The 12,731-nt window shown below is 40.6% G+C and overlaps 1 protein-coding gene across 1 annotated transcript; it reads right to left on the bottom strand.

Moving 5' to 3' along the window:
• Positions 1-10,569: 10,569 nt before the first annotated feature.
• Positions 10,570-12,520, bottom strand: LOC106997837 (uncharacterized). Its single transcript, XM_015135666.3, has 2 exons — positions 11,969-12,520; positions 10,570-11,206 (listed from the first exon to the last, which is right to left on the bottom strand). The coding sequence occupies exons 1-2, from the start codon at positions 12,326-12,328 to the stop codon at positions 11,129-11,131; spliced, it is 438 nt and encodes a 145-aa protein (XP_014991152.2). The 5' UTR covers positions 12,329-12,520; the 3' UTR covers positions 10,570-11,128.
• Between the last annotated feature and the right edge of the window lie 211 nt (positions 12,521-12,731).

The raw sequence follows: 12,731 nt of genomic DNA, 5'->3' as shown, positions 1-12,731 counted from the left end.
AGTTTCGCTCTTGTTCCCAAGGCTGTAGTGCAATGGCGTGACCTCAAGCTCACTGCAACCTCCCAGGTTCAAGTGATTCTCCTGCCTCAGCTCCCAAGTAACAGGCACCCGTCATCATGCCTGGCTAATTTTTTATATTTTTAGTAGAGACGGGATTTCATCATGTTGGCCACACTGGTCTCGAACTCCTGACCTCAGGTGGTCCACCCACCCACCTCGGCCTCCCAAAATGCTGGGATTAAAGGCGTGACCCACGGCATACGGCCTCAGAGTTTTTCAAATAAATCAGAAAAAGCTTTTAAGTCACAAGAAAAAGAGAATGTTTCCTTGTTGCATAGATTGAACAGAATAAGAGAGACAGAGACAAATGAAAAGATATTTTTCAGAACCAAAACTTTTAAAACACTACAAGAAAAAAGTATATACTGAATTTTTACATTCATCAATTGCCATGGTGATTCATGCAACTGATAACAGTGAGCATCAGCACCCTAGAGCTATGGAGTAAGTGCTAAGAGATGCGCTTTTGGTATTTAATGAAATTCTAACTCACTTGCAGTTCTTTTTTTTTTTTTTTTTTTTTTCTGTCGCTGCTACTTTGGATCACTGCTGTCAACCAGGCTGTACTTGGAACCACTAGCTATGCTATCCACTAATTACAGTGCAATGTATTAACAAATCCATTTTTATTTTTAAATACTTGGAACCACCCTGTAGTACTAAACGCTTGGTTTCCCATTTTTGTGGCATTCCCAAGAATATTTTTAACAGTCATTTTTAAAATGTCAAAGGAAGGAAAGAAGAAAGGAAGGGAAAGGGAAGGGAGGGAGGACAGAAGGGAGGCAGGGCTTCCAGCAGAGGAGTCATGAGTGAGTCTTGTAGTAATGCTGGAAATAAATGTTCACCAGCTAGTTCAGTGTTCCACCTTCATGGCACAGACTCCATTTCCCTACCTACTTGAAGCTGGGCATGGTAACGCATGTGTTTTGGTCCTTGGAAAATCTCAATTGATGTTTATCAATTCTGCTAGGCAGAAGCCTTTCAGAGCCAACACAAGCTGTATCTTGCTTCCTCCCTTCCTTGTGCCACAGCCAGCAACTTTCTAGACAGTAGAGGTCCATCAGTCTCACTCAAACCTGGAAGGAGAAAACATTTAGCCAACCCGTCATGGACATGTAGCAGGAGCAAGAGAGAAATCTTTGTTTCTATAAGCAACTAAGATTTCACTGCAACATAACCTAACCCTAATTAATACAGCGGGTGATGGGAGAGAAATAAGAATTCATCTTGTAGCAGCAGTTGTCATAAAATTGAAAAGAAAAAACAAGGTGAAAAGAAAAAGATGGCATAAGAGGATATGAAGTTCTAGAATGAATATGAAACTGAAAATTCAAATACTGGCAATAACTAGTCAAGAAACAAAGAACAATGTTAACAGAATTCTGTCAGGTACCCCATAAAGCGAAGAGTAAAACAGTCCTAGGGAATATTAGTTTTGAGGCTGAGGAGGAGATTTTATGTCTCCTTTGACCTACTTTAGCGTTCTTTCAACATGACTTCCCTTAATGCTCAATATAATTTTTCAGAAGTTCCTGAAGGAAAAATGAGCGTAAGTTGGTTGTCGTTTGAGTGTGTTATATGAAAGAGAGGAAGATGGTTGCGTTTCTCACTTTAGGATCTGAATCAATGGTGGTACTGTTGAATGAGATGGAGAACACAGAAGGGAGATGAATTAGGATATGCTGAGATTGAAAAGCCTGTGTGACATCCAAATGGAGACATCCAGTGATAACTGCAGATTCAATAAATGAGTTTGAATCTGTTAGCTTTTTCACAAGACTAAAATTATAGAATTGGATAAGATTATCTAGGGGCAGTATATATAAGAAAAAGAAGGCAGAACCTCAAATTATATCAACATTTAAGGAATAGGTAAGAAAACAAAAACTCTCAAAAGAAAATGAGAAAGTACAGTAAGAGAAATGGGATGAACTTTACCTACTAAAATTTCCAGGCCCTAACCCTAACCTCAAACTTTTCTCCCAGTCTTTCACTTCCTGCTCATGGTTTTACCTCCATGTCTATTCTATTACCATAACCAATCACTTTTACCTATCATTTTGTATTCTCAATAGTCTTTCTTCTTGACTTACACCACTACCCTGCCATACCTTTTACCTTGGATCATTTTTAAAAATTCACATTTCCATTCTCACAAGGATATCTTCCTTAGAACTATTTTTCTAGCTATTCCTGAGCCTAAGAGTTAAGAGGCTTCCAGAGTAAGTCCTCTGACTCAAATACTTAGCCCAATTGTTTGGCTTCCTTAATCACTATTCAGGTAATATATAGAGCATGACCAAAAGAAGAAAGAATATTTGAACATGTATTACGTGTTAGTCATGCACTGTGGTGGGTCTTTTATATATAACATATTTAGTCTTAACAATATCATGAATTTTTATTGACCTTAAGAAAGCTAAGAATTTTGACCAAGATCTCATTGCAATACAGATATTCTGCCTCCAAAAGCCTTGTCCACACCATCAGGCTCGGCTGCCTTCCAAATAATAAGGCATTGTTCCTTTCTTCAAAATATTTTCACTGTTTGGGCAAGAGAAAGTCCACATATGCTAAAATTATTTTAAAACTGTTTCAAATCCAACAGAAGTAGAAACTGATACCCCTTCACAATGAAGGGGAGAGACTCTAATCTTTGTGTTAAACAGGCATAGCTAGGTTGTTTTTAACCCGGGTTGTACTTTTTAGAATCACCTACCTTTAAAAGCAACGGGTCTTCAATTTTCAGAAAGATGGAGTAGTGTTCCATCTATTTCAGACATAAGAAGGCCAAAGACAAGGTGAACAGAAGGCGGCAAATCAGCTAGGGAACTTGGGACCCGATGAACAACAGGTGGTGAGTGCCCTGGGTTAATTTTTTGCCTCAAATATCCCAGATTAGGTGCTGGAGGAGACAGAAACCCAGAAATACCAAGTACCAGCCTAAAAAGCCTCAACAGAAACCTGCCCTCTCTGGAAAAAGGATAAGCAAAATGGCTACCTAGCCAGATAGAAGATGCTTGGACAGTAATAGCCAAACACCACAGAGAAAACTGTGGCCCCACCTCCACCCCGACCAGCAAAAACTGAGTGGGAGGCTCCATTTCCACCATTGCCAGATACCCCAACACTCCTATCCAAGTGGTGTCATAGAGGAAAAGTAGAGAGCTGGGAACTTCATCTCCACCAGGCAATAAGGAGTCTTCACCACCTCCACACTGATGGTCCTCATGGAGACCACATGGAGAGTATGGACTTCTGTCCCACCCTGCAGTAATAAAATGCTCCTCCCCTCCTCGCTGGAGTGGCATCAGAAAAAGTTAGTGGAGAGGCAGAACTTTCACTACTCCCCAGCAGAAACCAGGCCACCCCAACTCAACTCAAGAATGTCAGTAGAGGCCAAGCAGTAATGAGTCTTCATGCCCGTCCCAGCCAGGATGATATCAGCAGAGGCTTAATGGAGAACCAGAACTTCCACCCTTGCTCAGGAGTTATGAGGAGTCCCCCACCTCCAGTTATTAACGTCGGCATGGATTTCTACTTCTGCTTGGCAGCAATAAAGCAGCACCGCCATAAAAATGTTTTAATGAGTAATTATGAACATGCCCAAAACAAATGAAAAAAAAATTTAAAGTCTCAGCAAGGAAATCAAAGATATAAATAAGAACCAAAAGGAAATTGTGTTAGTGGAAAGAGAGCAGAAATAAAAACTCAATGGATGACCTAAACAGCAGAATGGAGGGAACAAAAAAAGGAATCAGTAAACTTGAAGATAACAATAAAAATTACCCAATCTGAAAGACAAAGATTAAACTGATATTTTTAAAAATGAGCAGGGGGGGACCAGTAGGTTTATAACAAAACATCTAACATATCTTTAGAGACTAGGAAGGAGAGAAGAAAATGGGTGTGGCTGAAAAGTATTTGAAAAAATAACAACTGAAAATTCCCCAAATTTAGCCAAAGCATAAACTATCAATGAATGCCAAGAAGGATAAACCCAAAGAAATCAATACTGAAGCACATTATACTCAAACTTCTGAAAATAAAGATGGAAGAAGTCTTGAAAGTGGCAACAACAAACAATACCTTATTTATAGGGGAAAAATTTAAATGACAGATTTCTCAACAAGAAACATGGGGGCCATAAGGAAGTGGCACAACATTTTTCAAGTACTAAAAGAAAAGAATTGTCATCTCAAAATTCTATATCCAGTAAAAATATCCTTCAGTAATGAAGGAAAAATCAAGACATTTTCAGATGAAGAACAACTAAGATAGTTTGTCACCAACAGACCTATCTAAAAGAATGACTAAAGAGGACTGGGCATGGTGGAACACACCTGTAATCCCAGTGCTTTCGGAGGTTGAGGCAGAAAGATCACTTGAAGCCAGAAGTTCAAGACCACCCTGGGCAACAAAGCAAGACCCCATCTGTACAAAAAGATTTAAAAAGCTAGCTGGGGTGGTGGTGCTACATTGGAGGCTGAAGAAAGAGGATTGCTTGAGTGCAAGAGTTTGAAGCTGCAGTGAGCTATGACTGCAGGACTGAACTCCAGCCTGGCTGAGAGAGAAAGATCTTGACAAAAAAAAGCTAGAGTTCTCTAAACAGAAAGAAAATGATAATTAAAAACAGGAAACTTAGAACATCAAAAAGAAAGAAAGAAAATGGAATCATTAAAAAATGAAAAAATATAATAGATTTTCTTTCTCCTCTTGAGCTTTCTAAGTATTTGACTATTGAGACAAAGATTATAACACTATCTGGTAGGGTTCTAAATGTGTGTACAGGAAATACTTAAGACAATTATATTCATATTTATATTATAAAGTAAAGAGATATGAAGGGAGGGAAGATTTTAACAATTCACTTGAACTGGTACTTCATTAACACCAATAGAGGTAGTAAGTTATGTAACTATAATACAGTACCTACAGCAACCATTAAAAATGCTATAGAGTTGTACTCAAAAACACTATACATAAATCAAAATGGATTTTTATAAAATGTTCAAGTAGTCCAAAGCAAGAAAAAGAGTAAAAAAAAATGGAAAACAGAGTAAATATAAAATAAAATAGGAAACAAAAGCATAAACATATATCAATAATTACATTTAATGTAAATGGTCTAAATATACCTATTAAGAAAATGAGATTACAGAATGAAGTTTAAAAAAAGAGATGACCCAAGTATATGCTATCTACAAGAAGCTCACTTCAAATATAATGAAATAGGTAGGCTGAAAGTAAAAGGATAAAAAAAAGTCATGAAAGTATTCAAAGAAAGCAGGGATGGCTATATTAAAAGAAAGTAAATTTCAAAGCAAAGGACAAGAGACAGAGAGAAACATAATTCACCAAAAAGAATTACATAAGCAATTCTAAGTGAACTGTATTAGCAATTCTAAGTGAGTATGCACCAAATAACAGACTTACAAAATATGTGAAGCAAAAACTGATAGAACTGAAAAGAGAATTAGATATATCCACAATTATAGTTGGGGACTTCAACACTCCTCTCTCAACAACTGATAAAACAATTGGATAGAAAATGACCAAAGATATAAGAGAACCCAATAACACCGTCAAGCAACAGAAGCTAACTGACACTTTCAGAGCACCCCACCCAACACTAGCAGCATTCTCTTTAAGCAGTCACAGAGCATACACCAAGACAGATCATATCCATAACACAAACTCAGGAAATTTGAAAGAATTAAATCATACGGAGTGTATCCTCTGATCATAATGAAATTAAAGTAGAAATCAGTAACAGAAAGATAATAGGAAATAAACCAACACTTGGGAACTAAATTCCCTATAACATAATCCATAGCTCAAAGAGGAAGCCTAAGTGGAAATCAAAACATACACTAAACTGAATGAAAATAAAAATACAACATATCAAAATTTGTGGATGCAGCAAAAACAGTGCTAAGAGGGAAATTTATAGCACTAAAAGCTTACATTAAAAAGCAGAAAAAGTCTCAAATTAAAATCTAGGATTATACCTCAAGAGCATAGAAAAGGAAGGGGAAAATAAACCCAAAGAAAGCAGAGAGAGGGAATAATAAAGAGAAGAGCAGAAATCAGTGAAATTGGAAACAGAAAAACAAAATCAGTAAAAGATGGTTCTTTGAAAAAACTCAACAAAATGCACAAATCTCAAGTAAGACTGACAAAAAGGAGAAAAAAACACAAATTAATATTAGGAAAGAAAGAGGGGATATTACTAACAGATCCCGCAGATATCAAAGGAATAATGAGTAAATACCACATAAATTAGACAACTTAGATAAAATGACCACATTCCTCAAAAAGTACATATTACCCCAACTCACACAATTTGAAACAGATCATTTAAATAGTACTTTAACTATTGAGGAAACTGAATTTATAATTTTTTAAATTACAGAAAAAGAAAACTCCAGGGCCAGCCAGATTGTTTTACCATACTATTCTAACAAATTAAATTTAAAGAAGAATTAACACCAATTATACATACACTTTCTCCAAAAATAGAAGAGGCAGGAACACTTTCCAATTTATTTTAAGAAGCCAATATTATCCTGCTATCAAAACCAACCAAAGATTGCACAAGAGAGAGAGACAGGGAGACAGAGACAAACAGAGAAAGAGACAGAAACTACAGACTGATATCCTTCATGAATATAAATGCAACAATCAACAAAATATTCGCAAATGGCTTTCAGCACTATATCAATACAGAAGTCTACACCATAAGCTAGCAATGTTTATCCCAGGGATGGAAGACTGATTTAACATTCAAAAATAAATCAATATATTCATAACCTACCATATTAACAAGCTAAAGGGAAAAAAATCATATGATTCATCAGTTGATGCAGAAAAATTACTTAACAAAATTCAACATCCATTCATGATACAAATTCTCAGAAAACTGGGAATGCAGGGAAACTCCTCAAACTGACTTTTTAAAAACTTGAAGAAAAAAAAAACCCTGCAACTAACATTATACTTAATAATGAAAGACTGAATGCTGGCCTGGCGTGGTGGCTCACGCCTGTAATCCCAGCACTTTGGGAGGCCGAGCTGCGCAGATCACCTGAGGTCAGGAGTTCCAGACTGCCCTGGCAAACGTGGCAAAACCCCATCTCTACTAAAAATACACAAATTAGCTGGGCATGGTGGCACACATCTGTAGTTCCAGCTACTCGGGAGGGGGAGGTTGCAGTGAGCTGAGATTGCACCACTGCACTCCAGCCTGGGTGAGAGAGCAAGACTTGGTGTCAAAAAAAAAAAAAAAAAAAAAAATTAAATGCTTTCTCCCTAAGCTCAGGAACAAAACAAGGATGTCCCACCTCACTGCAAAACAGTACTGGAACTTCGAGCCAGCACAATAAGGCAAGAAAAGGAAATGCAAGGAAGAACTAAAACTGTTGCTATTTGCAGATGACATTCCCCTACGTTGCATTAAAAAAAAAAAAAAAAAATCCAAGGAAACTTCAAAAACAAACAAAAAACTCCAAAACAACAAAACTCCTAGAGCCAGTAAGTTTAGCAAGGTCACAGAAAGATCAACATACAAAAATCAACTGTGCTTTTATACACTGGGTCCTACTTGAGTATGGAGAGTGGGAGGAGGGTGAGGATTGAAAAACTGCCTATCAGATACTATGCTTATTACCTGGTGATGAAATAATCTATATGCCAACCCCCCATGATGCACAATTTACCAATATAACAAACTAGCACATGTACCCCTAAACCTAAAAGTAAAAAAAAAAACAAATAATTTAAAAATTAGATTTTATTAAAAACTTTTTCTCCAAAAGATCCTTTTTTTTTTTTTTTTTTTTTTTGAGACGGAGTTTTGCTCTTGTTGCCCAGGCTGGAGTGCAATGGCGCGATCTCGGCTCACTGCAACCTCTGCCTCCCAGATTCAGGCAACTCTCCTGCCTCAGCCTCCCGAGTAGTGGGATTACAGGCATATGCCATCAGGCCTGGCTAATTTTTGTATTTTCAGTACAGAGGGGGTTTATCCGCATTGGCCAGGCTGGTCTTGAACTCCCGACCTCAGATGATCCACCCACCTCAGCCTCCCGAAGTGCTGGGATTACAAGCATAAGCCACCGGACCCGGCCCAAAAGATCCTTTTAAGAAGATGAAAAGACAAGCAAAATACTGGGACAAACTCTTGCAAACCACATCTCTCAGGGGTCCTCAAGCCCTGGGCCTCAAACTGGTACAGGTCAATGGCCTGTTAGGAAGCTGGCAGCACAGCAGGAGGTAAGCAGCTCCTGGGCCAGCATCAGCACCTGAGCACTGTCTCCTGTCAGATCAGCCAGGGCATCAGATTCTCACAGGAGCGGGAACCCTATTGTGAACTTCAAATGCGAGGGATCTAGGTTGCACGCTTCTTATGAGAATCTAACTAATGTCTGATGATCTTAAGTGAAACAGTTCCATCTGGAAACCATTTCCCCCACCACCCCCACTTCCGTGGAAAAAACTGTCTTCCATGAAACTTGTCCCTGGTGCCAAAAAGATTGAGGACTGCTGATGTATTTGATAAAGGACTCATGTCTATAATTTAAAGAACCCTCAAAACTCAACAATAACAAAACAAAGAAGAAAACAAGAAAACGACACTAAGAGGGATTTCACTGAAGAGGATATGTGTATGGCAAATAAAGACATGAGAAAATGGTCGACATCACTAGTCATTAGGAAAATGCAAATTAAGACCACAGTGAGGTATCATTGCACACCTAATCCAAACAGTAAAATTAAAAAAATAGTGACAATACAAAACGCTGGCAAGGATGTGGAAAAACTGGATCTCTCATATATGGCTGCTGGGAATGTAAAATAGTACATTTCTGGAAAAGGGTTAGCAGTTTCTTTAAAAACTAAACACATAGGCCGGGCGCGGTGGCTCAAGCCTGTAATCCCAGCACTTTGGGAGGCCGAGGCGGGTGGATCACGAGGTCAGGAGATCGAGACCATCCTGGCTAACATGGTGAAACCCCATCTCTACTAAAAATACAAAAAACTAGCCGGGCGTGGTGGCGGGCGCCTGTAGTCCCAGCTACTCGGAGGCTGAGGCAGGAGAATGGCGTGAACCTGGGAGGCGGAGCTTGCAGTGAGCCGAGATCGTGCCACTGCACTCCAGCCTGGGTGACACAGCAAGACTCCGTCTCAAAAAACAAAACAAAACAAAACAAAACAAAAACTAAACACATACTTACCATATGACCCAGAAATCACACTCCTGGACATTTATCCCATAAAAATGAAAATTTAGGTCCACATAAAAACCTGCACGCAATTTTTCAAAGCAGCTTTATAATAGCCCCCCCAAAAAAGGAGGAGGAGGAGGAGAAGGGGTGAGGGGAGGAGAAGGAGAAGGGGTGGGGGGGGGAAGAGGAGGAGGAGGAGGAGGAGGAGGAGGAGGAGGAGGAGGAGGAAAGAACCAAAATGTCATATGATAGGTGAATGCTGAATGATTAAACAAACTGTGTTACACCCATAGTGTGGAATATCACTCAGTAATAGAGAGGAACAAACTAGAAATACCTGCAATAACTTGAATAAATCTCAAGGGCATTCTGCTGAGTTGGGTGGGGGAGGGAGCTAATCTTAGAAGGTCACAAGATGTGAGGACCAATTTATAAAACATTCCCCAAACGACAAAATCATAGAAATGGAGAACAGACTGATGGTTGCCAAGGATTAGGGATGGTGTGGGGAAAAGAAAGGGATGGCCATAAAGGGGCTATATGAGAGAGATTTTTGTGGTGTTGAAATAGTTTGTATTTTGATTGTGGTAATGATTACAACAGCCTTCAGGGATAAGGTGACACACAATCACAGGCACATTTTATCTCAGTGTCAATGTCCTGGCTTTATCATTGTGATCTATGTGGAATGTAACCAACAGTGGAGGCAACGTGGAGGCTCTATGAGACCTCTCTGTACTATCTTTGCAACTTCCTGTAAGTCTATATTCAAAATAAAAAGTTAAAAAAAATAGGTGCCCAGGCCATATCCTAAACCTTGTAAATTAAAATATCTAGGGGAGGAAACTAGCCAACTGCATTTTTTTTTTAAATGCACGAGGTAATTTTAAAGTGTAGCTAGAGTTAGGCACCACCGGCAGCTCGTATTATTACCGAAACTACAAGCAGGTGGAACACCTGTAAGTCTGGTGGAAGATAAGGAAGGAGAAAACTAAATATACAAATCTATGTTAGGTCTCTTGAGGGTGTTATTCTCCTAATGTTAAAACCTAGTATTTAAGTGAATCCAAATAATGTGGATGGGAAAATCAGTCATCCATTATGATACAGACCATTTTACACAAAAAAGGCCAGTCCCAATAGACTATTCTTTAGATTCTTAAGCATTTGGTATCGATGTTATAATTTTAAAATGCTAAAGAGCAATTACAATCACACTTAAACATGCAGCAATTTTAGAAAATCAATGTTTCACCGAGTTTCTCATTTTAGATGAGTAACAAAATGAGTTCAAATTTTTTATTTTATTGTGTTGACTAACACCAGCAGTGATCCTTGGGAAACATGTGAAAATCAAGTATTCGTATTTTGACTACATATTCTAATGTATTCGTTATTTATATTAATGATCACCAACTATAATCTAGTAGACTCTCTGGATTTAACTGTTTAGGAAGTGAGTTGTAGACATATAGAAGCCAAGGATTATTTTGAGCCAATAAACAGTGACTTGACCCACCAAATGCTTTGTGTGGTTATTAATCATTCTATATCACCATCATCATAAGACACTGTGCATCTACTCAGCTGGGCCAGGGGATTAAAGGTTTAGGAAAGAGTCCTTCCTTGCCTTTAAAGGGTTTAAAGTCTGTTTGAGGATGGGTCCAAATACATAAAATGATGAATAACAAAGAGAAGAACATGCTGAAATCTGGACTGACAGCAGAAAAGGGCCAAAGGGCTTGTTTTTACTGGAAGTATTTTTGCATAAGCTGGGAAGGGAGTTTGCATCTTCTGGACTCATAGATCAGACAGATGAGCAGCTTCAACAAAGCAGATTTATGCTATCCACCAGGAGGGTTTTGCTTAGTTGTCAGTTGTGGACCTTCTTCCAAAAGTGCAGCTGTTTTGAAGCAAGAAATCTGGCACCAAAAAATAAATAAAGTGAAAATTTAGAATAAGAATTACCTCCCACGCAACTCTAATCAACAGCTATGTCTCCCTTTCCTCCACCTTCAAGATTTAAAGGTCTGGGTGGAAACTGGAGGTGGGGGGTGGGAATGAGTTATTTGCCTTGCCCCAGACCACCAATCTCCTCTGTGTGTGTCTCTCTCCAAACACGACCCTCACACACTCTCTATCCTAATTTACACTGCTACGACTTCCCAGATTTGTTTTACGTTCTGGAAGGATTTTTCCATTTGGAAGCGTTCTTAAAAGTTGCTAACTGTCGCGAAGTTCGATTTGAAAGCAAAAGAAGGAATGACCGCGTTTGAACAGAGGAAGAGTGCAAATTCTTGTAAAGAAAGTTGTCTTGTGATTATGGGAGGTAATCAACAGCTACTCATTCTTCTTCTCTTAAACAGCTGAGGTTTATCATTTTCGCTATTATGACAATGAATTTTTTCCTCCTTTCCTTTATGCCTTTTGGCAGGAGCCTCGACTCTGCAGGTGTTAGCGCTGCAAGGGCCGAACCCAACCGCTAGAATGTCTGCCGAGCCTAGCATGGGATGCTGCCCAGCAAAACAGCGCCCAGGGAGAGGGCGACTGAGGAAGAGAGCCTGTAAGCGCGCTTCAGAAGGGACTGGGACCAGAGCCCTGGAAAACTAGAGCGAGTGGATTCCCTGGCAGGGGGAACCCGCGGGAGCCTGGAAAAAAAACGAGAGGGAGAGAAAGAAACTCACCCCCGCGCTGTGAAGCCCGGCGCAGGCAAGCGAGTGAGCGCGCAGGCTGGCTGGGCTGCTCCAGCTGGAAGTCATTCTGCGGGCTGGCGTCTGCGTTGTCAGGGCGACCGCCCGGCCGGCGCCAGCGAAGGGGGGGAGGCGGGCTCCGTGAATGGGTGACGTCACGCGGCCGGCGCCAGGCAGTCTGGGCGGCCGAGCCAATGAATCAGCTGTCCGGGGGAGGGAGCGCGGCGCGCGGGAGGAGGCTGCAGGAATGCGCCGGGAGCCGCGCGGCCCGGGAGGGCGGGAGATGCCTCCGCCAGCCCCATCGCCCCGCGGCCCCGCGGCGGTCGAAGGTCCCAGCGTCCCAGGCTCGGCCATCCCGGTGCCCCCCGCGCCTAGTCTGCGGCTGTGCCCGCGTCTCTCGTTTTCCGCCGGTTATCCCCACGGACGCGCGCTCTGCGGAGAGGCCCATGAGCTGCGGCGGCGGGGGAGGGGCGCTGGGGCGGTGTCAGAGAGGATTTGTTTTCACTTACTGCGACTGTAGCACTTATTTAAAAGGAAACATACAATAAAACTTGTCCTTGTTGATAAAATAGACTTTGAAAGTGTTGATGAATCCACCGCTACCTTACTGTGCGCTCCGCGTCGTGCTGGGTGTTGGGTATCACAATGAAAGGACCAGGGCTCAGAAGTTCCCAAAATTGAACTGGGAAGAAAAACGTGTAAGGAACTCATGATTCCTTAGACTTAGAGCCGACTGCTCTTACAGTATTCTACAGCG

This window comes from Macaca mulatta, chromosome 4 (assembly GCF_049350105.2).
Source record: "Macaca mulatta isolate MMU2019108-1 chromosome 4, T2T-MMU8v2.0, whole genome shotgun sequence".
Classification (NCBI taxonomy): Eukaryota; Metazoa; Chordata; class Mammalia; order Primates; family Cercopithecidae; genus Macaca; species Macaca mulatta.
Note: the sequence above shows the minus strand (reverse complement) of the source record. Positions and strands in the feature narration are given on the sequence as shown.

Coding starts and splice junctions, on each gene's coding strand:
- LOC106997837 (XM_015135666.3), bottom strand. CDS start 12,328: ATGGCCGAGCCTGGGACGCTGGGACCTTCGACCGCCGCGGGGCCGCGG. Junction 11,207..11,968: donor CCGGGCTTCACAGCGCGGGG/GTGAGTTTCTTT, acceptor TTTTGGTGCCAG/ATTTCTTGCTTCAAAACAGC.